The sequence below is a fragment of the Cherax quadricarinatus genome, chromosome 3 (assembly GCF_038502225.1).
Source record: "Cherax quadricarinatus isolate ZL_2023a chromosome 3, ASM3850222v1, whole genome shotgun sequence".
NCBI lineage: Eukaryota > Metazoa > Arthropoda > Malacostraca > Decapoda > Parastacidae > Cherax > Cherax quadricarinatus.
In genome coordinates this window covers 39,272,659-39,300,013 of record NC_091294.1, presented here as the reverse complement: position 1 = coordinate 39,300,013, position 27,355 = coordinate 39,272,659, and the positions used below count along the sequence as shown (strand labels likewise).

General features: G+C 42.5%; 1 protein-coding gene across 1 annotated transcript in view; it reads left to right on the top strand.

Annotated features, from left to right (window-relative positions):
* Positions 1-3,960: 3,960 nt before the first annotated feature.
* The window catches only part of LOC128705103 (broad-complex core protein isoforms 1/2/3/4/5-like), a gene marked incomplete in the record, with an annotated part of 369,072 nt that continues 345,677 nt past the window's right edge, over positions 3,961-27,355 (top strand). Inside the window, 1 exon segment of the mRNA XM_070091304.1 lies at positions 3,961-4,100. Coding sequence (XP_069947405.1) covers positions 4,073-4,100 — 28 coding nt within the window.

The window sequence follows — 27,355 nt, the reverse complement described above, 5'->3', positions numbered from 1 at the left end:
ATCTAAGGAATTGGCTCAGTGCTCCAATTCCTTGAGTAGGGCCTGAATGCCTTACCACCCCTATATGTATAATAATAATAATAATAATAATAATAATAATAATAATAATAATAATAATAATAATAATAATAAAATTATTATTATTATTATTATTATTATTATTATTATTATTATTATTATTATTATTATTATTATTATTATTATAACGAAGAGTAAATATCGGTGAATATTTGCATGGCTTACTTTAAAAATACCGTCACCAGTTTATGATCGTAAACTTAACACGAACTTTACAAGCTATCTGAATATTACCAAGTTGCGGATATACAACAGAAGTAATGGAAATTGCTTTGCAGTGTTTTACAACATTTTAAACATCTTTATGATGGAAATAAAAACATCAAAACTTCTGTTTTGACTGAACGCACATCCTCTAAGAATGTTAGCTATGCTGACTGATATATCAGATCATATTAGACACAACAGCAAGCATGTGACAGCAGTAGTTATATTATATTCCAACCAGGGGGCATGGCTTGGGAACGGACCACGGGGGCGGTGACCCCTCCAGAACTGACTGTAGGCAAAATACACGACTTCGTTAATCTGGTAGTGGCCAAAACAGCGCCTGAGCGGTAGTAGATGATGAGATTTGAGTAAAGAAATCGAAGGGTAGCTTGAATTCCTCTTGTCAAGGACAGTAAGTAGGTACCTGGGTGTCAAGTGACTGGTTTGGGTGGCATCCTGGGGAAGAAGGTTTAAGATCATAATGGAAATAAGATAGAGAGTCCCCGATGACACTCTGGCCTTATTGGGTTATAATAGATGCTATTAGAAGACGAACCTGGCCCATGGCCGGGCTCAGGGAGTAGATAAACTCTCGAAACTCTTCAAAGGTATATCAAAGGGTTCTCAGTACATTCACTATATCTGTAGTTTCACCTGCCTTGAATGGAGATGTTAGTGTGCAGCAATATTCCAGCCTAAAGAAAATAAGTGACTTAAAGATCATCATTGGCATGGCATCCCTTGTTTTGAAAATTTTCAATATTCATCCTATCATTTTCCTTGTAGAACTGATAGTGACACTATTGTGATCCTTGAAGGTGAGATCCTGTGATATCATGACTCCCAAGTATTCCTACTACTCAAGTACTCTACCAACTGCTAGGGAAGCCTAGCTAAGGAAGTCTTGCTAGGGAACCGGAGCTGGGGTAACCTGGCTAGAGAGCTCTTGCTAGGGAACCCTAGCTGGGGTAGCCTGGCTAGAGAACTCTTGCTAGGGAACCCTAGCTGGGGTAGCCTGGCTAGAGAAGCATAGCTAGGATAGCCTGGCTAGAGAAGCCTTGCTAGGGAAGCCTAGTTGGGGTAGCTTGGCTAGGGAAATGATACAAGGGAAGCCTTGTTAAAAGAAACCTTTGTAGGAAACTTCGCTAGAAAAACCTTGATTGAGAAGCTTTGATAGGAAACCTTATCAGAAAAACTTTGCTAGGAAAGCCTTGTTAGGTAAGCCTGGTGGGAAAGCCGGGCTAGGGAAGCCTTGATAGGGCATGGGAGTTAGGAGGGTACCTTACCCACCCTACCCCAGCCATATGTCATGTCCAGGCAACAATGATATTGAGTGTAGGACACAGGCCTGGTGTGGTGTGGAGTACAGGACGCATGTCTGGAGTGTAGAGTGTAGTACACAGGCCTGGGGTGGTGTGGAGTACAGGACGCATGTCTGGGGTGTAGAGTGTAGGACACAGGCCTGGGGTGGTGTGGAGTACAGGACGCATGTCTGGGGTGTAGAGTGTAGGACACAGGCCTGGGGTGGTGTGGAGTACAGGACGCATGTCCGGGAAGTAGAGTGTAGGACACAGGCCTGGGGTGGGGTGGTGTTGAGTACAGGACGCATGTCTGGGGTGTAGAGTGTAGGACACAGGCCTGGGGTGGTGTAAAGTGTAGGACACAGGCCTGGGGTGGTGTAAAGTGTAGAACACAGGCCTGGGGTGGTGTAAAGTGTAGGACACAGGCATGAGGTGGTGTAGAGTGTAGAACACAGGCCTGGGGTGGTGTGGAGTACAGGGCACAGACCTAGGGTGCTGTAGAGTACAGGACACAGGCCTGGTGTGGTGTGGAGTACAGGAAGCAAGTCCGGGGTGTAGAGTATAGGACACAGGCCTGGGGTGGAGTACAGGACACAGGCCTGGGGTGGAGTACAGGACACAGACCTGGGGTTGAGTACAGGACACAGGCCTCGGGTGGAGTACAGGACACAGACCTGGGGTGGAGTACAAGACATAGAACTGGGATGGAGTATACGACAGAGGCATGGGGTGGAGTACAGGACACATATGGGATGGAGTACAAGACACAGACCTGGGATGGAGTACAGGACACAGGTCCGGGGTGTAGAGTGTAGGACACAGACCTGGGGTGGTGTACAGGACAGGCCAGGGGTGGGTGAGCAGCAGGGGAGGTGGGCGCGGCATAGAGGGTGGGTGGGGAGTGTTATGGGCGGCCTCACGCCCACCCTGTCTTGCATTCTGCTGGAGGTAGCAGTTTTTGTGGTAGTGGTGGGCCACCTCGGCTCCCAGCACCAATACAACCACCCCAGGACACTCTCTAGGGCCTTCACACCACACCGCAACCCCATTATTTCTCCCTTTATTGGCGATTACCTGCTTGAAATATACCCAGATTCGCCATGTAACATAGCAAATGAATCTTCTCCCGTGACGTGCACGGAAATGTTTTTTGAAGGGGTTTTAATGTAACTATAACGCGATGTTTTCACAGGGATACTTATGCACCACCCTGTATGAAGAGTGTTAGGCCAGCTCTGTCTGCTATATCATGCAGAACCCAGCATAGCTTTCTTCGTCCTTCATATACGCTTGGTGCGCCCTTAATTCCAGACTGTTCTTGATGTATTTGTTAGAATAATGTGTGTATGTGCGTGGGTAAGGTATATTGAGGGAGTGTGAATGAGGGAGAGGGTTAGTGAAGGCATTGCAAGAGAGAGGGTTAAGGGCTGCCACGCGTGTGGCAAGACCACTAGGCCAAGCTAACGGGGAACATCTTGCAAAAACTAGCTATCCTGCCCCTCTCTCATTCCTTTTTTTCTAAATGACTTTTTACTGTAATTGTGGAAATACATCTGTATTTCTGCTGTACATGAGGATTACAACATAGCTTGCAGTTATGTTGAGTGGTGGGAGTTTAGGCCTATGAAGAGGGGGTAATATGAAGGTGGTAATGGTCATATGGTGGTGGGGAGTGAGTGCAAGAAGTGAGAATCTACTTCATGGACAAGATTTTGCCGGTCGAAGAACGTCTGCGCTTTTTTAACCATCTAATTTATATTCAAGGTCCGTATGTGCTGCTTTCATTGATGCCTTCCCCCATAGAACTCGCTTCCATGTACTGTGTTTTATTTTCTTATATAAGGCTGATGAAGTAGTTAGTGTATAAGGGTAAATATATAGTAAGGATAATTAATTATTCATGAAGACACGGGACCTACAACTCTCATGCCCGCATTACGCTCTCCATGCAACAACGACACATCTACCATATCATCAACACCACCCTAAATACTTCAACTTTGTCGGCCTATACCATCAGTCACAGCCACAGTAACTGTTAAAATGTTACGAGAAGTAGGTGTATAAGCAGGTGGGAAGGGTGTAAAAAAGGTGAGAATAATAATACTAGTTGGTGGTGGTGGTAGTGGTGGTGAAAGAACCATCGTGCCGGCGCTGAGGCTGTAGGAGACAAGCTGCCAAGAACACGGCCGAGAGGAGCACGAAGCTTGCGTAAGTTTCGTGCATTTTCTGCTGTTATTCATCGTGTTGACTACCACAATGTGTCGGAGCGTCGACGAGAAAGCACGTAGCGTCGAATGAGCAGTGAATCGTGACTAGCAGTGTGTGGAATGGCGGTAAATTGTGGTGTTGTTGGAGGGTAGTGGGTGAATGTTTTGGGTTGTGTCGGCCATCTTGGGTGTTTGAAGGAGGGTGGCGGGCTGAGCGTCTTGCATGTCAAGAGGGCGGCGGCGCTCACACCAGTGCCACCCTCCGCACCTGCCATGGGCACCGTGACATTCCCTGCCATCGGTAAGACGCCCTCCCACTTCCATCTCCCGACAAACTGGTACCGAAATCTCCAGGTGTGAGGAAAGTGTTATGCAATGATTGGTGATTTATTTTTGTATTGTGATGAGTTTCCATCGCGGTCATTGTGGCTCCCCCCGTGGCTCCCCCGTGGCTCCCATTAGATGCCAAGGGTGAATCATGGGCAACGCGAGGATGGTATAGATGTGTGGGATGTTAACATGGATGATGTGGAGTGGTGGGCGTAACATTCTTAACTGGCTCTCCTACTGACAGTCCTAGACCTGGGCTACGCTCACTAGGCCTAGGCTACGCTCACACCAGGCTTACACCACCCACTGTGCTCACACCAGCCCTACACCCACTGCACGCTCACACCAGGTCTACATTGCACGCTCACACCTGGTCTACACCCACTGCATGCTCACACCAGGCCTACACCACCCACTATGCTCACACCAGGCCTACACCACCCACTATGCTCACACCAGGCCTACACCCACTATGCTCACACCAGGCCTACACCCACTAGATGCTCACACCAGGTGTACACCCACTGCACGCTCACACTAGGTCTACACCCGCTGCACGCTCAAACCAGGTCTACAACCGCTGCACACTCACACCAAGTCTACACCCATTACACGCTCACGCCAGGCCTACACTCCACGCTCACACCAGGCCTACACTCCACGCTCACACCAGGCCTACACTACCCATTGCATGCTCACTAGGCCTACATCCACTGCACGCTCACATCAGGCCTACACCCACTGCATGCTCACACCAGGTCTACACCCACTGAACGCTCACACCAGGCCTACACTCCACGCTCACATCAGTCCTGCACTACCCATTGCTTGCTTACACTAGGCCTACACTACCCATTGCATGCTGACACTAGGCCTACACTACCCAGTGCATGCTGACACTAGGCCTACACTACCCAGTGCATGCTTACACTAGGCCTACACCCACTGCCACTGCACACACCACGCCTACACTGCAATCTCACATCAGGCCTACACTACCCATTGCATGCTTACACTAGCCCTACACTACCCATTGCATGCTTACACTAGGCCTACACTACCCATTGCATGCTTACACTAGGCCTACACTACCCATTGCATGCTTACACTAGGCCTACACTACCCATTGCATGCTGACACGGCCTACACTACCCAGTGCATGTTTACACTAGGTCTACACCCACTGCCACTGCACACCAGGCCTACACCACCCATTACATACACCAGTCTCACCACCCACTGCACGCTCACACCTACACCAACCATTGCATGCTCACACCAGGCCTACACCAACCATTGCATGCTTAAACCAGGCATACACCTCACTCACACAGCCTACACTGCCCACTGCATGCTCACTAGGCCTACACTGCCCACTGCATGCTCTCACTAGGCCTACACTGCCCACTGCATGCTCACCAGGCCTACACTGCCCACTGCACGCTCACACCAGGCCTCCACTGCACGCTCACACCAGGCTTACACTGCCCACTGCACGCTCACACCAGGCCCATACTGCCCACTGCACGCTCACACCAGGCCTACACTGCCCACTGCACGCTCACACCAGGCCTACCCACTGCACACTCGCGCCAGGCCTACATCACTCACGATGCCTGCACTCACACCAGGCTTACACCACTCTGCCTGCTTACACCAGGCCTATGCCACTCAGCCTGATCACACTAGGCCTACACCACTCGCAGCCTGATCACACCAGGCCTACACCACTCGCAGCCTGATCACACCAGGCCTACACTTAGTGCTTGCTCACACCAGGCCTGCACTCACTGCTTGCTCACACCAGGCCTACACCACTCAATGCCTGTTGACATCAGGCCTACACCACTCACAGCCTGATCACACCAGGCCTACACCACTCAATGCCTGTTGACATCAGGCCTACACCACTTGCAGCCTGATGACACCAGGCCTACACCACTCACTACTTGCTCACACCACACCTATACCACTCAGTTTGATGACACCAGACCTATACCACTCGTTGCCTGCTCACACCAGGGGTATACCACTCAGTGCCTGCTAACGCCAGGCCTACACTCCAGCCTGATCACACCAGGATTACACCACTCATTACTTACTCAGACCAGACCTACACTGCCCACCTCATGCTCACCCAGGCCTACACTGCCCACTCACATCAGGCCTACACCACCCACTGCACGCTCACCCAGGCCTACACCCAATGCACACTCACTCAGGCCTACACCCACTGCATGCTCATGCCAGGCCTTCATCACTCACCATGCCTACACTCCACTCTAAGCCTACACTCGCACCAGGCCTACACCCACTGCATGCTCACACTAGGCCTACACCCACTGCATGCTCACACTAGGCCTACACCACTCACTACTTGCTCACACCAGGCCTACATCACTCACCACCTAACACCAGGCCTACAACACTCACAGCTTGCTCACATCAGGCCTACACCACTCAGCCTGATCACACCAGGCCTACATCACTCACCACCTAACACCAGGCCTACACCACTCAGCCTGATCACACCAGGCCTACACCCTTTGCATGCTCACACCAGGCCTACACCACTTGCTGCCTGCTCACACCAGGTCTACACCACTCACTTCCTGCTCACACCAGGCCTACACCACTCGCTTCCTGCTAACACCAGACCTACACCATTTGCCTGCTCAAACCAGGCTTACACTTGCCTGCTCACACCAGGCCTACACCACTCTCTTCCTGCTCACACTGGGCCTACACTCGCTGCCTGCTCATACCAGGCTTATACCACTTGCTGCCCACTCATACCAGGCATACACCACTCACAAATAGGCCATTGTCCTTACAACATAGGCCATTGTCCTCACAACATAGGCCATTGTCCTCAACATAGGCCATTGTCCTCACAACATAGGCCATTGTCCTCACAACATAGGCCATTGTCCTCACAACATAGGCCATTGTCCTCACAACATAGGCCATTGTCCTCACAACATAGGCCATTGTCCTCACAACATAGGCCATTGTCCTCACAACATAGGCCATTGTCCTCACAACATAGGCCATTGTCCTCACAACATAGGCCATTGCCCTCACAACATAGGCCATTGCCCTCACAACATAGGCCATTGCCCTCACAACATAGGCCATTGCCCTCACAACATAGACTTGTGCCCTCACAACATAGACTTGTGCCCTCACAACATAGGCTTGTGCTCACAGAGCATAGGCTTGTGCCCTCCTCACAACATTAGCTTGTGTCCTCCTCACATCATTGGCTTATGGCCTTCTCACAACATTAGCTTGTGCTGGCCTCACAGTATAGGCCTATGTCCTCAGGATTAGCTTGTCCTCACAACATTGGCCTGTCTTCACAACATGAGGGATGCAGATGCAGTTTAATATAGACAAATGCAAAGTTCTAAATGTTGGACAGGAAAATAACCATGCCAAACATAAACTAAATTAATATTACTGATTGCAAAAAGGATTTAGGAGTTCTGGTTAGCAGTAATCTGAAACCAAGACAACAGCACATAGGTGTTCACAATAGAGTGAACAGAAGCCATGGTTTCATATCAAGAAGCATAAATATTAGAAGTCCTCAGGTTCTTCAGCTCTGTATATCTTTGGTTAGGCCTCATTTAGATTATGCTGCACAGTTCTGGTCACCATATTACAGAATGGATATAAATGCATTGGAAAATGTACAAAGGAGGATGACAAAGTTGATCCCGTGTATCAAATCTTCCCTATGAGGATAGGCTGATGGTCCTGAATCTGCACTCTATAGAAAGGTGTAGAATTAGGAGGAAGTAAATAAAGGGGATGTAAATAGCATGCTAAAAATATCTAGCTAAGACAGGACTCGCAGCAATGGTTTCAAGATTCAGGAAGGATATAGGAAAGCACTGGTTTGGTAATAGAGTTGTGGATGAGTGGAACAAACTCCCGAGTACCGTCATAGAAGCTAAAGCGTCGTGTAGATTTAAAAATAAATAAATACACGAGTGGGTGTGAGTTGGATCTGACTAGCTTGTGCTAGTAGGTCTGATGTCGTGCTCCTTAAGTGGATGTGACCTGGACCTGACTAAGTTGGGTCAGTGGCATAAGCCAGTAGGTGACTTGGACCTGCCACACATGGACCAGTAGGCCTGCTGCAGTGTTCCTTCTTTATGTTTTTCAGGAGGGAGCTGGAGAAATATCTAAAGTCTGTACTTGACTAGTTGGGCTGGGGTTCATGTGTTGGATTGTGTGCAGTTGGCAGTAACAAGCCTGGTTGATCAGGCCCTGATCCACAGTGAAGTCTCGCAGGGGCGTTGACCCCTGGAATGCCCTTCAAGTGGGTAGGCTTGCTCTCACAGCACTTGTGTCCACATAACATAGGCCTGTACTCGCACGACAGGCAAGTGCTCACACAAAACGGGCCTGTGCTCACATGGCAAGGGCCTGTGCCATTGCAACATGGGGCTGTGCCCCCATGCAACACAGGCCCAAACCCCACACAATACTGTCCCATGTTGCATGGGGTACGGGCACGTGCCGCATGCAACACTGGCCTGTGCCCCACCCAGCATGGGCCTGTGCTCTCACAGCATTGACCTGTGCCCTCACAACGTGGGCTTATACTTTCCTCATGACAGCCTACACCCCATAACAAGCCTTCCCTCAGCAGAAAAGTTTTCATTCTAAATCAGGCCTAAGCTTCCATTATAATAAGAGGAAATGATAAGTGTCTCCAAGTGCCAGGTAACCCAGAATGTGAGACATAGATTTTCAAAGTCAGTTTCTGACTAGCCAGACTGTGGCTTGTACTGCTTGCAGCCAGCAGTAACAGCATGGGTGATCAGGCTCTGATCCAGCGGCAGGCCTGATCATAGACTGGGCAGTGGGGGCATTGATCTGAAGCCTTCCACTCTCACAAGTGACCTTTGCTCCCCTCACAAGTGACCTTTGCTCCCCTCACAAGTGACCTTTGCTCCCCTCACAAGTGATCTTTGCTCCCCTCACAAGTGACCTTTGCTCCCCTCACAAGTGACCTTTGCTCCCCTCACAAGTGACCTTTGTTCCCCTCATAAGTGACCTGTGCTCCCCTCACAAATGACCTGTGCTTCCCTCCCAAGTGACCTTTGCTCCCCCCACACTAGTGACCTATGCTTCCCTCACAAGACATGTGCTTCTCAGATATCTAGCTTGTGTTGCTCTCACCACCAGCCTATCTTCCCTGTGCTCTCCTCACAAGTGACCTATGCTCTACTTACAACTAACCTATGCTACCCTCACAAGTGACCTCTGCTCCCTTTACAACTGACCTATGTTCCCCTTCAGTTCACCAATGCTTCCCCTCACAACTGACCAATGGTCCCCTCAATTGACCAATGCTATCCTCATAACTGACCTATGCATCCCTCACAATTGACTTATGCTGCTCTCACAATTGACCTATGCTTCCCTCACAGCCAGCATATGCTTCCCTCACAACTAGCCTATGCTTCCCTCAACGGTTATGTTCCCCTCACAACCAGCCTATCATTCCCTCACAACCAGTGTATGGTTCCCTCACAACCAGTGTATGCTTCCCTCAACCAACCTATGCTTCCCTCACAACCAGCCTATGCTTCCCTCACAACTAGTCTTTGCTTCCTTCGACCGGATTATGTTCCCCTCACAACCAGCCTCTGCTTCCCTCACAACCAGCCTAGGCTCCCCTCTCAACCAGCCTGTGCTCCCCTCAACAGCTGTATTGTCCCCTTCACAAATGACCTAGGTTTCCCTTGCTTACCTCATAACTGGCTGATGCTCCCCTCACTGGTTTAAACTCTACTCATTGGCCTGTGCTCCTCTTGGCTGGTCTATGCTTCCATCGCAACTGTCCCATGATCCCCTCACAACTGGCACAAGTTTCCCTTACAACCAGGTATGTGCTTGCCTCAGTACCAGTTTATGCTCCCTTCACTGGCCTATGCTTCCATCATAGCTGGCCTACGCTTCCATCACAGCTGGCCTAAACTTGTCACAGCTGGCCTACACTTCTGTCACAGCTAGCTTATGCTTCTGTCACAGCTTGCCTATGCTTCAGTCACAACTCTGTATGACCCTTGTGGGTTTTAGTGCTTATTTTGATTGTGATAATAATTCTGTTGCAATTGGTCTATGCTTCTCTCACAACTACCTGCCTGGACTCTACCTGGAGGGAGTTCTTGGGCTCAGTGCCCCATCGACCCAGTCCATGACCATGCCTCAAGGTGAATCATGGGCTGATCAACCAGGCTGTTACTGCTGGCCACACTCAATCCAACCTACGAACCTCAGCCTGGCTGGTCACGTGCTGATTTTACATAATCCCCTGATCTATGCTTCCCACAACTGGTGTATGCTCCCTTATGCTCCCCTCTCAACTGTCCTTTGCTCCCCTCTCAACTGTCCTTTGCTCCCCTCTCAACTGTCCTTTGTGCCCCTCTCAGCTGTCCTTTGCTCCCCTCACAACTGTCCTTTGCTCCCCCTCACAACTGACATAGTACTACACCCCTCAACTGACCTATTCTTCCCTTAACTGACATGTACTCCCTTCACAGCTGACCTATCCTTTCCTCAGCTGACTTGTGCTTCCCTTAACTGATCTATGCTCCTCTCACTGTATGACCCTTGTGGGTTTAGCATCTAGTTATGATTATAATATGCTCCCCTCACAACTGACCTATGCTTCTTTCAAATGGCCAATAATAATAATTAATAATAATAATAATAATAGTAATAATCTATTTTGACATGATACATGTTTGTACAAAGGAATATGATTGAGTGTTCATGCCGAAAACCCCTTTTATATGCAGAGCATTTCGGGCAAACTTAAAACTAATTTGAGATTAACAAGGCAGTAACAGTACATATGATCAGCTGAGTTACAGTGAATACAAAAGAATTGAGTACAGCTTCTCCTCACTTAACGACGGAGTTCCGTTCCTGAGACCATGTTGTTTTAATGTCACCTTTGCACCATTTATAAAATTTCTGGTATACATATTTTTTAAATGTAATGAACTGTATATTGAAATAAATATAATAGAGGAAATCAGCTCTGATATACGTTATTTAATTATGAATACTGGTCAGACAGCCTGTCATAAGTCTGAGGTGTCAGTAAATGAGTACGTCGCTAAGTGAGGAGAGGCTGTATTCTATTAGGTCATGCATTATGGCTTTAAGTTTTGTAGAGAAGGTGTACAATTTTGATTATTTACCTTATGCGGTCACAGTGGAGTGATTAACATTTGAGATGAATACAGATATTGAGAGTAAGTATATATTGATTATATTAATTAAAAAGTTTTACCTATGTTCATAATATAGTTTTTACATATATATTTATGATGGGCTGGGATAGGTTAAGGAGATAGTGTTTTTTAACTTGTTTTAAAAATGCTAGCTGAGCCAGTGGTTATGGAGATTTCTGGCAGTGTTTTCCAGATTTTGGGCCCTTTTATGTACAATGAATTTTTGAAAAGATTTAGCTTGACACAGGGAATGTCATAGAGGTTTTTGAGCCTAGTGTTGTGTCTATGAGTCGTATTGCAACTGGCATGAAAGCATTTCACGTCGAGATTTATATTAGAATTGATTGTTCTGTAATTGTAGTTTGCACAATAATACGAGTAAATGTTTTGTATACGTATTTAGTAGGTTTAGGCCTTTGAAGAGTGGGGGATTGTGTTGTCTTGCAGTGGATTGTTGATCATTTGCACTGACTTTTTGTTGTGTTGTTATTGGTTTTAGGTGGTTTTTCGTTGTGGAACCCCAGCACAAATGACAAAGGTGAGACGGGTAGATCAGCGAATAGTATAGTGTAAGTAGTGCTGTTTGTGGTACATAGTAATGTATCTGAGAGGATGTCAACTGTTTTAAAAACTTTTTTTAAGTGTTGGGTATGGGTGTTGAATTTCAGGTTGCTATCAAGGTGCAGACCCAGGAGTTTTCCTTCATTATGTTTAGCAATAAGGGTATTATTAATTAAGCATAATATTTAGTTGGACTTTACTTGCCCTACTCCCAAACATTATGTAAAAGGTTTTGTCTATACAGCCTCTCCTCACTTAACGATGGAGTTACATTCTTAAGATCATGTCATTAAACAGATTAGTCGCTAAGCGAGGAGCATACTATAATAGTAGTGGTTTTGTGTCAACCATGTTTGATATGGTTTTAGTGTCACCTTTGCACCATTTATAACATTTATGGTATATTTTTAAATGCAGTGTATTGTATATTGAAATAAACAGAATAAAGGAAATCAGGTCTAATATACATTATTTAGGCATAAATACTGGTCAGAGAGCCCATCGTAGGTCTGAGGCATCGGTAAACGAATACGTTGCTAAGTGAGGAGAGGCTGTATTAAGTGCAAGTTTATTAACCCTTTGACTGTTGCAACCCCCAATCCTGAGGTGTCTCCTGGTGTCGCAAAATTTAAAAAAAAAATAAATTATTTTTTCTTATGAAATGATAGAGAATCTTTTCCCGATTGTAATGACACCAAAAAAACGAAATTTGATGGAAAACTGACGGAATTATGCTCTCGCGAAGTTAGCGACCTCGGCGCTGTTTACAAATCGGCGATTTCGCCCACTTTGAGCCCTATTTTCGGCTAATTCCATTGTTCCAGTCGCCCAAACTCATAGCTATTTCTTTAAAACTTCATTTTTTCTATCGATTGAGTACAAGAAACTGCCCATTTACTGATTTCAACTACCTAATAATGTGGTCAGAAATTTGCAATTTGGCCAATTTCACGAAAACTAAAAAATATGACAATTTCAAAATAAGGTCCAGAATGAACAATGCAGACATTCCTGGCTCTAAAATAATGTTTTCTTTGTTCATCAGTCATGTCTCCAGGCCCCTCTGATATTACTCTTGCTTTCTATTTTGAATTTTTATTCAAACAAAAAATATTAGACTTACTATTATGCAGACTACTGCAATGCTGTAATAACTGTATAAATAACATCAACCCATTCATGACTGCATATTAGAATGGCTAGTTGGACATTTATTGGACAATGGCATCATTTGTTTACTTTTGAACATTGGCAAAAATCAAACATTTCCCCTACTTTGAGCTCCATTTCTAGGCTCTTTTTATAGTAAAATCAATCAAAAACACCTCTATTTCTATAATATGTTTTCCATTCTATCAAATGAGACCAAGAAAACGAGAATACAACCATAAATACTATACGAAAATAGACCACAAAGTCGGCATTTTAATTAAAAAAAACGGTCGGAGTTTTTTTTTTCTCCTTATGCACTGCGTGCTCCAGGATTTTTTTTATATGGTGCACACTGACCACACAGACCCATTCTCTCACATGTGGGCCTACCAGCTTTCTCCTGCTTGATTTGAAGCCGCTAGAATTTATGAGTATATATATACGTCAAACACGGCACCTCGTAAAACGTATATATACGGCCGCGACAGTCAAAGGGTTAATGGCCAACCAGGTTGCTATTTTTACGAGTTCTTCGTTAACAATAGTGTTGAGTGAGGCTAGATTTGGGTGCAAGATGACAAAAGTTGTGTTGTCAGCAAAGAGAATAGGTGTAAGTTGTTGTGATACACTTGGAAGACCGTTGATGTATAAAAGGAAAAGGAGGGGGCCAAGAATGCTACCATGTGGTACACCAGTGTCCAGGGGTCTTGAGTAGGGTGCATCCTTGACAGAGATGTATTACTTTCTATGTATTAGTAAATAGTAGGACTTGATAAATGCAAGTGCATGGCCTCTTACACCACAATGATCAAGCTTGAGGATTTGGATGCTGTGATCTACTGTATCAAAAAGCTTTCTTAAGGTCGATAGAGTCCAAGCGGGTATTCGTTTTTTACAGTGCTGTGTAAAGTAGGTCTAGCATTTTTATCATTGCGTCATTTGTGCTTTTGTTTCTTCTGAAGCCAAATTGGCAGGGGTTAAGGATGCTTTGTGATGTTACGAAGGAGTATAACTTTTTGTTTGAGTTTCTCTAAGATTTTAGAAAGTAATGGCAAGTTTGATATTGGCATATAACTGTTTACATCTGTTGGGTCACCACCTTTGTGGTGACCCGGGAAAGTGTTGGTTTTTAGTGATTTGTTGAAGAGTAATGTAATGGTGGGTGAAAGGATTTGAGCCACTCATTTATACAGTAGTGGTGGTACTTGGGTTATGTTTCCTGATTTGCTTTTTAGAGTTAATAATCAAGGTAACCTCAGTGGGCTCTATTAGTGTAAGATAGAGGGATGTTGAGAAGTTTCCATCTAGGTAATCATTAGCTCAGGTATTGGTAATTGGAATTTTACTGGCAAGATTTGATCCTATGGTTGAGAAGTCATTTAATTTGTTAGCTGTATCAATAAGCTGGAGTTTGGTTCATTTGGTTTAGTTAGTACAGTATTTCTAGCTGTTTTGTTTGTGGTGCCCAGGATCTGATAGTGTTTCCCAGGTCTTTTTTATGTCTCCTCTCATTTCAGCGAATCTATTAGAATAGTATAGTTGCTTGAACTTTCTGATTAATTTGGTGAGGACTGACATTTAGTGTTTGATAAATTGTTTAGTTATGAAGCCCCCTTCTACAGGTCTCCCTTAACATTTGCGTTTTCCACTTTCGCGGGCTTCGAACATTCGCGAATTCCCAGCCGCCTAATCATATTTAAAATATGTCATTACATATGTTAGGAATTGTGGTGGTGGCAGAGTTTGTTTGGAGATAGGACAAGATAGTCCTTCAGTGTGACACTAATATCAACTCTACGGCTTACTTATCTATCACAATTCATCTAATATGACATAATAAACAATGTTAATAACATAGAATCACGACATATACTTTAGAATGAATAAAATACATCATTAAGTGTGTCACGAGTGTTGTGTTGGTGGTGTTGGGTGTAAAAGGGCCACTGAGACATAAGCCTTATATGGTGGTTGAGGCGATAGAGACTTAGAGATGGCGGTGTTGTCAGGCGTCCTATATAACTCCAACAACATTGGAGTTAGGTTTGTGCTGTCCTTTTTCTGTTGATTAATCGCTTAGCTTACTTGCTACACTGTTAATGCTACACTTTATCGCTGGCTGGCGCTATAGCCTTTATCGACTCTTGCTACTTTAGTATCATACATATCGTTGAATCGCTGAAGAAGGTACAGTCTCCCCTCTCTCTTCCTCGTCCATTTTGGTACTCTGCTATGAATTTTTTTTTTAATTCTGTAGTCTTTCTCACCTTCTTTACCAAAGGGCTGGCACAAGTACAATATTTTACAATGTTTTCATGTGTTTTATGATTCTTCATCGTTCAATAGGTTAAAGAAGCAGTAAGTAAATGCTATTATTATATTTCCCTACAATATATTAAGGTACCAAACATTCTCGATTTTTCAACATTCCCGAGGTTCTTGATCCCCTAACCCTCGCGAATGTGGAGGGAGACCTGTATGTTGTTTCTCGTATTGATGTTTCACATTGATGGACCTTAGGGTGCTGTTAGTAAGCCATGGGCAACTTAGTCTTTTATTGGTGATCTGTTTAGTTTTTATGGGACAATGTTAAATAGTCTTTGAATTTTGTTTAGAAACATCTCTACCCATTCTTTGATACCAGCAGCATTAGAAAATTCTGTAAGCCAGTCAACTGAGCTTAGTTCTGCAGCGAAGTTACTTACTGAAGCCTCATCATGGTTGCTTACAAATGTTTGTTAAGAAAGCTGGGTAGCGGTCAGTAGTGTTGTCCGTGATTATCTCCGCTTTAAGGGGGGCTAGTATGTTTGTCCATGTTTGGTCAATTATGGTTGCACTCATCTTGGTTGGTTTTGTAATTGCTGGTATGAGTAGTATATTGTTCATATTGTTAATGAAGTCAGCAACATTTTGGTCATCTGTTAGTTCAAGGTTGATGTTGAAAGTCTCCTGCTAGTAGTAGGTGGTGCTTATTTGTGTATATGTAATCAGTGTTTTTAGTTTATCACTAAAGGCTGGGATATTAGTATGAAGCATCCTGTATATGGCCCCAATTGCTCTAGGTTTTTTTTTTTTTTAATTACAGAGAAGTTTGCAAATATATATTCACCACATTCATCATTGAAGGATATGGTATTGCTACATGATAATTCATTAGAATAATAGAGGGCAATACCTCCCCCAATTTGTTCTGGCCTGCAGTTGTGGATTGCTGTGTATCCTGTTACAGGTCGGCCATCACTAATCCGGCATTAATGAGACCTGTAGTGTGCTGGATTAGTGAGTTTACCAGATTACAGAGTGGTTAGGTTATAATACACTTTATTAACCTATCAAAGAGACTTTCTGCTATATCTTCCTCATTTTCATCACTGCTTTCTCCTCCACTGGCTTGCTGCTGTGGATTTACAACCATCTGCACAATTTCTGAGTCAGTATAATGATGAAATTTGAGTCAGTATAATGATGAAATTTGAAATTATGCTAGCTGAAATTAGTACCAGATTACTGATGGAACTGGATAACTTATTGCCGGATTAGTGATGCCCAACCTGTAGTGTGTAGATGTCTGTTATGTCTTGCTTAAGCCAAGTTTCAGCAAGAATAATACAGAAGAAGTTTATCTTTAATGAATTTAGGAGTGCCAGGAGATCTTCATAGTGTTTACTTAGGGATCTAATATTGTAATTCAAAATTGTAATATTTCCGGCATTGCTGAGGACAGTACTGGCTTCTGTGTAGTGAAGGTAATTGCTTTCAGTTAAATGGTTTATGCTCCTTTTGGCTGACTTATGCTCCCCCTTACAAATGACCTATGCTTCCCTCAGATGACCAGTGCTCCCCTCACTGGCCTATGCTCCCCTCTCAGCTAACCTATGTTCCCGCACAAGTGACCTTTACTTCCCTCACAAGTGACCTGTGTTCCCCTTACATGACCTATGCTCTCCTTACAAGTGTCCTATATTCCCCCTCACAACTGACACTTGCTCTGCTCTCATCTGGCCTATGCTTCCCTCACAACTTGCCTTTGCTTAGCTCACAATTGGCCTATGTTCTTTTCACAACTGACCTATGCTCTCCTCACAACAGGCCTATGCTCCTATCAACATGATTCTGCTCCAACATGTCATTGCTTCCCTCAACAGAGCTGCAATCATAACAGGTTTATGCTCTTTACAGCAGGTTTATCTCCTAAACAGGGCTACACTCTCACAACAGGTACATGCTATTTACAACAGGCTTTCTTCACTCTTCTCACAACAGACTTGCATTCCCACAACAGGGCTATGCTCTCCTGAACAGGCCTAAGCATGCCTCACAACAGGTCTATGGTTTCTTCACAACTGAGCTAAACTCTCCTCACAACTGGTATAAGCATTTCTAAATAATGGGCCTAAGCTCAACTTGCCAGGCCTTTTCTTCCTTCATAACAGGGTTATGCTCTCCTTACAACAGGACTATGCTTCTTCACAACAGGCTTAATTAAGCTCTCCTCATGACAGCTTTTCCCACAACAGGCCTATAATCTCTCAACAGGACAACTTAGCAGGGCTAAGTAGGGGTATGCTCACACCATTCCTTTGCAGTCCTCAACATGCCTCATGCCATGTACACACTCCTCAATGCACATCTTCACCTTGTGACATGTCATCACTTGCCTCATGACAGATGCCTACATACCCCTCACAACACATTCCTAAATCTCTCCTGGCATGCCTACACTCTCCTCACGACATGCCTATACAATCCTTACTACATGCCTACCTTCACTCTCTTAACTACATGACTACACTCACTCTTCTCACTACATGCTTTTACTTGCTCTTATACAGCAGGTTCAGTTCCAGGTTACTGCTGTAAAGCAAAAATTTCTGTAAAGTGAAACTGCCTTTTTTTACTTACAAACGCATATAAAAGCCTTATAACATGTTTACACAATCATAAATTGAGCAATAGAGCTAGGCCTAGAAGATTGAATAAATGAAGAATGAGTATAATTGAAAACTGCTGCATTAACAAAATGCTGTAAAGAAAAGCACTGTAAAGCGGGGCCTACCTGTATACGCCTTCGCTCGCTCCTCTCATGACACACCTACACTTGCTTTCTTCATGATTCACCTGCACTCACTTTCCTCACAATATGCCCACACTTGCTCTCCTCACGATACTCTTACACTTGCTCTCCTCACGATACTCTTACACTTGCTCTCTTCAAGATACACCCACACTTGCTCTCCTCATGACATGTTCACACTTGTTCTCCTCACGAGTCTCCTACACTCGTTCTCGCGACATGCCTACACTCGGCTTATGCCCATGGCCGGGCTCTGACAGTAGAGAAAGGCTCGAAACTCATCAAAGGTATATTATGACACCTATACTCGACCCATGACATGCCTATGCTCTCTTCATGAAAAGTTTTCATTCATGACACCACTCTTCATGACACAACTAGTCTCCTCACGTCATGTCTACTCTCCCCTTATGACATACTCTCTATATGACATGGCTATGGTCTCAGCTTGACGCAACTCAATTCTCACAGTCAGCCTGCACTCCTCACGACCTGCCTACACTCCTCATGACAGCATATACTCCTGATGACTCATTTTTCACAGTGCCTATTTGCTCCTTGTAACATGCCTACATGCTCCTTGTAACATGCCTACATGCTCCTTGTAACATGCCTACATGCTCCTTGTAACATGCCTACATGCTCCTTGTAACATGCCTACATGCTCCTTGTAACATGCCTACATGCTCCTTGTAACATGCCTACATGCTCCTTGTAACATGCCTACATGCTCCTTGCAACATGCCTTTATGCTCCTTGTAACATGCCTACATGCTCCTTGCAACTTGCTGCTTGCAATATGCTTATGTGCTGCTTGCAACGCGCCTACATGCTCTTTCCTTCATGCTATTTGCTACATGCCTACCCGCTCCTTGCTACATGCCTACCCGTTCTGTGCTGTGTGCCTACCTGCTTCTTGCTGTGTGCCTACCCACTCCTTTGAGCTCAATGTTAACCCTTTAAGGGTTGGTCCTGTAGTACTATGGCTTTGAAGCCAGCTTCTGTCCCTGGTGGCCTGGTGGTTAACGCTCTCGCTTCACACGGTGAGGGCCTGGGTTCGATTCCCAGCCAGAGTAGAAACATTGGACGTGTTTCTTTCCACCTGTTGTCTATGTTCCCCATCAGTAAAATGGGTACCTGGGTGTTAGTCGACTGGTGTGGGTCGCATCCTGGGACACTGACCTAAGGAGGCCTGGTCAAAGACCGGGCCGCGGGGGCGTTGACCCCCGGAACTCTCTCCAGATAAACTCCAGATAGTTGTTCACTATGAGCTCAGCTCATTCAGGTAAGCTGTGAGTGGTAAATTTGGGCCTAGATATGAGAGAATGGGTCAGTGGGGTAAGTGTGCTCCATATTAAAAAAAAATCCTGCAGCAAGCCGCGCATAACGGGGAAAAAAACGGCAAGTGTGTTTTTGGTGTAAAATGGAGATGTTGCATTGTATTTTTGTATGGTTTTTATGGTTGTATTTTTGGTTTCTTGGTCTCATTTGGTAGAATGGGAGATATATTACAGAAATAGAGATGATTTTGCTTGGTTTCAGGACTGAAAGTAGCTTGAAATTGAGCTCAAAGTAGTGGAAATGTTAGATTTTTTCCGATATTCCATAATACACAAATGTTGCCACTCATCTAGCCAGCCTAATGTGCATTTAGGAATGCACTGACATTATTTATACAATTATTGCAGTAATGCATTAGTCTGCATGACAGTAAATTTCTCTTTTTTTGTGTAAGTAAAAATATTCAAAACGGAAAGCAAGCATAATATATAAGAGAGGCCTGGGGACATAATTAACCCTTAAACTGTCCAAACGTAGATCTACATCCACATGGTGGGGGCTCTGAACATAGATCTATGTTTTTTTTTACATGCTTTCAAATGGGGAAAATCAAGGCCGGAGCGCTATGCCCGTGAATGTAGATCTACGTTTGGACAGTTTAAGGGTTAATGAATAGAAGAAATGATTTTTTAGTGCCAGGAATGTCTGTATCGTTGATTCTGGACCCTATTCTTAAATAACAAAAGGGCACAATCCTGTGACTGGAACAATACACAAATAACCCGCACATAGGAGAGGGGAGCTTATGGCGACGTTTCAGTCCGACTTGGACCATTTACAAAGTCACAGTGTGACTTTGTAAATGGTCCAAGTCGGACCTAAACGTTGCCATAAGCTCCCCTCTCCTATGTGAGGGTTATTTGTGTACCCTATTCTTAAATTAGCAATTTTTTAATGTGTGAAATGGGCCAAATTACCAATTTCTGATCACTTGGGTAGTTGAAATTGGTAAATTGGGTAGTTGGAATAGGTAATGGACAGTTTCTTGTACTCAATTGAATGGAAGGAATACTAGCGAAATACGGCATCTCCCCACTTAATGACGGAGTTCTGTTCCTAAGACCACATCAGCAAATGAACTCGTTGCTAAGCAAGGAGCATACTATAATAGTAGTGGGTATGTGTCAACCATCGTTGATATTGTTTTAATGTTACCTTTGTGCCATTTATAACATTTTTAGTATATTTTTAAATGTTTATATAGTAGTGTACTGTATATTGTAATAACAGAATAGAGGAAATCAATTCTTAATATACACTATTTAGATATGCATGTTGGTCAGAGAGCCCATCGCAAGTCCGAGTTGTCAGTAAACGAGTACGCTGCTAAGTGAGGAGAGGCTGTACCTATAAGGTTGGTTGAATGGAACAATGGAATTGGCTGAAAATAAAGCTCAACGTGGGCAAAAGTGCTGATGCATAAGTATCGCCAAGACCGCTACCTTTGCGAGAGTGTAATTATGTAAGTTTTCCATCAAATGTCACACTTTGGTTTCATTACCTTCGGAAAAGATTCTTTATCATTTCACGATCTTTTATTTTTTTTATTTAATTCTTCGACCCTGAGAGAGAGCAAGTTTGAGATCAGGGGGTCTCGACCATGAAAGGGTTAAGCTACTTTCTTTCCTCAAAGCAATCATAATCTTCTCTATTTCTGTAGTATGCCTTCTATTCTATCAATGATACCAAAAGACAGCCAACAACAACAACAAAAAAATAAAATGTAGTATGCCTTCTATTTTATCAAATGATACCATGAGACAGCCAACAACAGCAAACAAAATTAAAACCATCCAAGAAAATACTTCAAAGTCACTATTTTAAACCAACCACATAATCAGCATTTTCTTTTTTCCATCATGCACCACATAGGGCAGGATTCTTTTTGTGCCTACTATTTTATTCATCTACTTGTGTAACTTCATTATTTGTATGGTTCAAGGAAATAGTACATTATCATTATCGTTGATTGATAGAAACTGCCCATTCAACCATCAGAACTACCCTATTAGCTTCTAAATTTATGACAATCCAAAACAAAACCTGTAGGCATTCCAGCCACTACAGCAACATTTCCTCTATTCATTAATCATGTCCCCAGGCCTCACTTTCCCTCCATTTTGAATTTACCATCACAAAAAAAAAAAATGGCATTGAACCGTAACCAAGAATGCTTTGTCATGGTTTAAGCTACCCCAATAATTGAAGCCACACTATTAAAACCCATAAAACATATTGGGAGGAGAGGTGGGGGAAGGCCCCCCTGCACCTCTCCAGGAAGATTGTCTAAAATTGGCCATTCAAAGCTGCAAATTTTCCACTCTGCAAATTTGCATGAGCTATGATTTATGCGTACTAGCATGTCATGGAGTCATCTCTATGATGTATCAGTACACTAAGGACACCTTAGGGATTAAACATTGCATTGATGAGAAGGCTGAAGACTGAAAATGTAATGTATATGAACAGCATGCCATGTGAATGTTATGCAGAGAATTGAGAGCATAGAAATGAAAAGACTGAGGATAAAAAAAAAAAAATGTATAATTCTTAAGGCAGAGGACTTAAGGCAGTTTGGTTATATACAAAGGCAGAAACAACAGAATGACCAAAAGGGTGTATAAATGTAGGGTAGGAGGGAGTGGAGATAATTGTACTGTATTTTAAAATATAATGTGCTGTTGAAGTGTGAGTAAGGTAACATGTATGAAGGGATTCAGGGAAACCCGTTACTCACACTTGAATCCTGGAGATGGGAAGTAGTGCCTGCACTCTGAAGGGCAGGTTTGAGGATGTTTTAGCACAGAAGGTCAGTTGGATTGTGATGTCCATGTTCTTCTAGCAGGACAGCTATTGAGTAAATGATGGTATATTTTGGCAAGGGGTGTTAAGGGGGATTCCCTTCCTTGGCAGGAGATGGCTGGTGTAGTAAAAATAAAAATCTTGTATTGTAGGGTTTCTTCCAGTCTCTTGAAAAGTTAATTGAAGTGAAATTGTCTACAAAAAAAAAAAAATAATCTTCATATAGTGCTTTTATTCATATAATTATCCTTCATCACAACTCCAGGGAAACTAGCTTGCATCCTCCTTTCACTGTTCTTGTTGTGGAATATTGATACTTATCCATGTATCAGATTTATGAGTTGCCAGTAATATTAATCTGATCATTCTCTTAATTATGAAATTACAGTAAAGTGTACAGTTGTACCCCGAGTTTCGTACAGCTCCCAACTCGAACAATTATGTAAGTGTATTATTGTGAGTGCTTTTGTAAGTGTATTTTGGGGGGTCTGAAATGGACTAATCTAATTTACATTATTCCTTATGGAAAAAAATTTGTTCGGTAACGGTGCTCAAACAGTCTTCTGGAACAAATTATGGCCGAAACTCGGGGTACCACTGTACTTAGTTGATGAGTAAAGAAACTTTTAGGTTCAGTAAAACAGTTATTATAATAACTATGGGGATATTTTTATCAAATTTCTTTGCCCTATTAAAATATTTCATTAGAATACTTTATAATAGAGTGAATTAAGCAGGATTTCTAGAAACCTTCCATTATTAATACTTTGTTTATACATAGTATATTTACAATCTGGCAAAGAGAAGCACAACAGTTTTAATACTGATGTTTTGTTAATATATGGAACTCCATTGAAGGGGCCTTTATTTTGGGCAAGTTTTTGCCTTGAAGGGCTTTATAAATTATTTATAAAGCTTTGTAAAGTGGATTTTTTCCTTGTGTAGTCTCTTGCTACAGTGTTTTTTCTATTGGTCATACATTCAGTATATACGGTAATCAAACAAAAGACTTGCTAAGCCCACTGCATTTACCTCTGAATAATTTTTAAGCGACCGGAGTGCAAAGTCTCTGATTTGTTTGAATAACTAGTTTTTTGGTTCTTATCCACAGAGGTGAAAATGCAGGACACAAGGTGCTATACTTAAAGGTGCAGTATACATGATTTTTTATACAGTTGATGTTGGCATGTAGGATGGAGGAGTTTATAGATATTTTCTTAGTTTGCATAAAAATAGTTTTTATTGCAAAATATGTGTAAAGAATATTTGAACGTGCACACTCACACATTTACAGTAAAGTGTAGATGAGAAGAAACCAAACCATATGAAAGAGGAAATCAGAGACTAATAAATTTATGAAGATTTTAATATAGTACAAGTATAGACAATGTCACAACGATTACCATCCCCTCCTTTAAATGAGATAACACATAAGGGGAAACTATTCAGGATGGTCGCTGTATAATCCTACGGGTTTAGTGCTTCCCCATGATTGTAATAATAATATTCAGGATAGTGAAGAGAATATATAAAACGAAGAGGATTGGTAATATTGATAAATTAAACGTGTTAGCAATTATAATTCAAGCCATAATGTTAAAATTTTAGTTTCAGAAATACAGAGTGACAGAAAACTCCTAATAATAAATGTATAAAATCCACTGTTTAACCTGTAAATGGTCCAAACGTATATATACGTTTTTTTCAACATTTGAAAGTATGTAAAAAAAGTAGATCTTCTTTTTGTTTTTTTTACATTTGAAAATGTGTAAAAAAAACGTAGATCTACTTTTGTAGCACTACACATGTGAACATAGATCTGCTTGGACCGTTTACGGGTTAAGAGCACATGGGAGAAATGGATTTGTAAGACAATGAGGGCTTGCATAATTTTTTAAGTGAAAAGTAAAAAAGAATACAGTGGTACTTTGGTATACGTCCTTAACTCTTCAACTGTCCAAATGTAGATCTATATTTTCGCGCGTAGCGCTCCAACCTTGAGCTTCTCCATAAGAAAGCATGTAAAAAAAAGTAGATCTACATTTCAGAGTGCTACGCGAGCGAACGTAGATCTACATTTGGACAGTTTAACCCTTAAACGGTCCAAACGTATATATACGTTCACGTGCGTAGCGCCCCAAACATATATATACGTTTTCTTTGTCATTCATTCAACATTGCCACGATAAGCCTGAGTCGCCTAGACATGAGAGAATGGGTGTGCACACTCACTGTGTGCCATATTAAAATAATTGGGGATGCCTGGGTACCATATGCTCTTTTTTCCTATTAAAAAAAGACAATTTTTTTTCTCAAAAAATTTGGGGCGCTACGCGAGTGAACGTATATATACGTTTGGACCGTTTAAGGGTTAAGGGTTAATCTGTTCCTGGACCTTGGACTTGTACCAAACGGGACATATACCAAACGAATTTTCCCATAAGAAATAGTACTGTATAGGGAAAACGATTAAGCGTTTCCCACGAAAAAAAATTCTATTGTTATTGGCATATTATACATTGATGGGTTTGTATAAAATAAGTTAAACACTGCTTAATACTAAAATACATACATAAATACAAAAAAAATTAGATGAAATAAATGCAAATTTAACCTGACTTTACTTTGCTGAAAAAGAGTCTAGTGCCTACTCAGATAGTGCTGAGAAGGGAGGAGGAAATGTTATTGTTCGGAAGGAGAATCCCTTACTCTTTTCTGTCTCTTTTTCCCTATTTGGACCTGGTTGAAGTTCGCCAGGATTTTTAGGAAATGTGACATTGATCATTTCAGACAGTGCTATAATAGCTTGTTTGGGCTTTGTTGGGGTGGTACTTCTCTGCAAAGTTTTTGACGTCTGTCCATTTGGCAAAGATTTCCTTGGTTAATGAAGTAGGGGCTTGTTCCTGCCTTGTTTTACAAAAGATCGACATGCATCGGTATTGCCTTTCGCAAATTATTGCTTCTGATACCCTATCACCGGCCCACTGTTTTTCTGTTATCCAGATCAAAAGCAATTTTTCAACATGCTCTAATGTCACTGATCTTTGTTTGGTAATTGATTTCACTCCCTTCACAATGTTAGCCGATTTAATACCATCTTTGCTTTTCACAGTCGTAGATACCGTTGTTCTCGGCATACGGTATGCAGCAGCTGAGTCCCGGATATGCATGCCACCTTCGTACTTTTCAACAATCTCTTTTTTTTCCTCCATGGTGATTCTAACCATTTTCTTCGTTGCTTGGCTCTTCTCATTAACTTTATTAAAAATTTATATGAAAAAAAAAAACACAAAATCATATTAAAAATTTATATGAAAAAAAGCACAAAATCACATGAAAATTCAGTTAGTGTGGGTTGTTCACTGAATGGTAGCAACTGGCATACTGACGCTAGTGGACAGTCATGGCTTTGTCTCAAGAGAGGGGTAAACAAGGGTAGTATGTGGTGTTGTGACACATTTTGACACGTACAAGTTCTAGCATGCGAGTCGTATTCCAGACAAAGGTCGTACTATACCAAGCAAAAATTTTCGTGTCCAAACAGGACGTATACCAAGTTGAACTTATTTCAAAGTGGACATATACTGAAGTACCACTGCAATTATAATTGGTAATTTCAGTCTTAACCCTTTGAGGGTCGGTCACCTGCATGTACGTCTTAGCAGCCAGTGTCGGTCACGTACACATACGCCAAAATTCTAGCACCTTTAAATCTGGTGGGAGAAAGCTGGTAGGCCTACATATGAAAAAATGGGTCTGTGTAGTCACTGTGTGCAGTATAAAAAGATCCAACCATTTTTCTTTTGGTTTAAAACGGTGATTTTGCAGTGTATTTTCATATGGTATTTATGGTTATATTCTCGTTTTCTTGGTTTCATTGGATAGAATGGAAGATATATTACAGAAATAGAGATGATTTTGATTGGCTTCAAGATGAAAGTACCTTGAAATTGACCTCAAACTAGCGGAAATGTTTGATTTTTGCCGATGTTCAAGAGTAAACAAATCACTCCATGCGTCCAGTATGCATCAACTGTTGAGTCTGATATTCCTTCATAAGTACACTGATATTATTTATACCATTTTTACAATAATGCAGTAGTCTGCATAACAGTAAATCTTCTATTGTTTGTGAGAACAAAAATTCAAAATGGGAAGCAAGAGTAATATAAGAAGGGCCTGGAGATGACTAATCAACATAGAAAATGTTATTTTAGTGCCAGGAATATCTGTCTTTATTTTGAAATTGGCATCTTTTGAAATTTTTGTAAAATTGGCCAAATTGCCAATTTGACCACTTTTTGGTAGTTGAAATCAGTAATGGGTAGTTTCTTGTACTCATTCGATATAACAGAGTTCTAGTGAAATAGCTATGATTTTAGTCGACTGGAACATTGGAATTGGTCGAAAATAGAGCTCACAGTGGGCGAAATCGCTGATGCGTAAATATTGTTGAGACCGCTAACTTCGCGAGAGCATAATTCCATAAGGTTTCCATCAAATTTAATACTTTTGGTATCATTACCATTGGGAAAAGATTCTCGATTATTTCATTAGAAATTTTTTTCTTCAACCCTGAGTGGGAGTTCAGGATTGAAGGTCTTGACCCTCAAAGGGTTTAAAGAAGTAGACCAATATCTTATGATGCTGGAGCAGTAGTAATTTTTTTTAATGCTAAATCATATTCCTCACTGTGATAGGATTTTTTTATTCACTGTCTCGTAAAGATGTGTCACAAAATAGCTGGAACCCTCCCCCCTCCCCTCTCTAATATCTAGGGTAAAAAAATATATATATATAAAATGGTCTCCAAAGCAAAGGAACCTTCCCTCTCAACTACTGATACAGTGTTGTGCATAGGGTTTTAAAATAAATAAAATATACATGTATATGTATATAAATGTTATGCTGAATAGGTAAAACTTGCGATTTTGGCTTCGATAGCAGTGCTCTTCTTCTCAAATAAGCGAAAAATTCTCATGAAATGATAGAAACTTTTCTCAATGGTAATGACACCAAAAGTATGAAATTTGA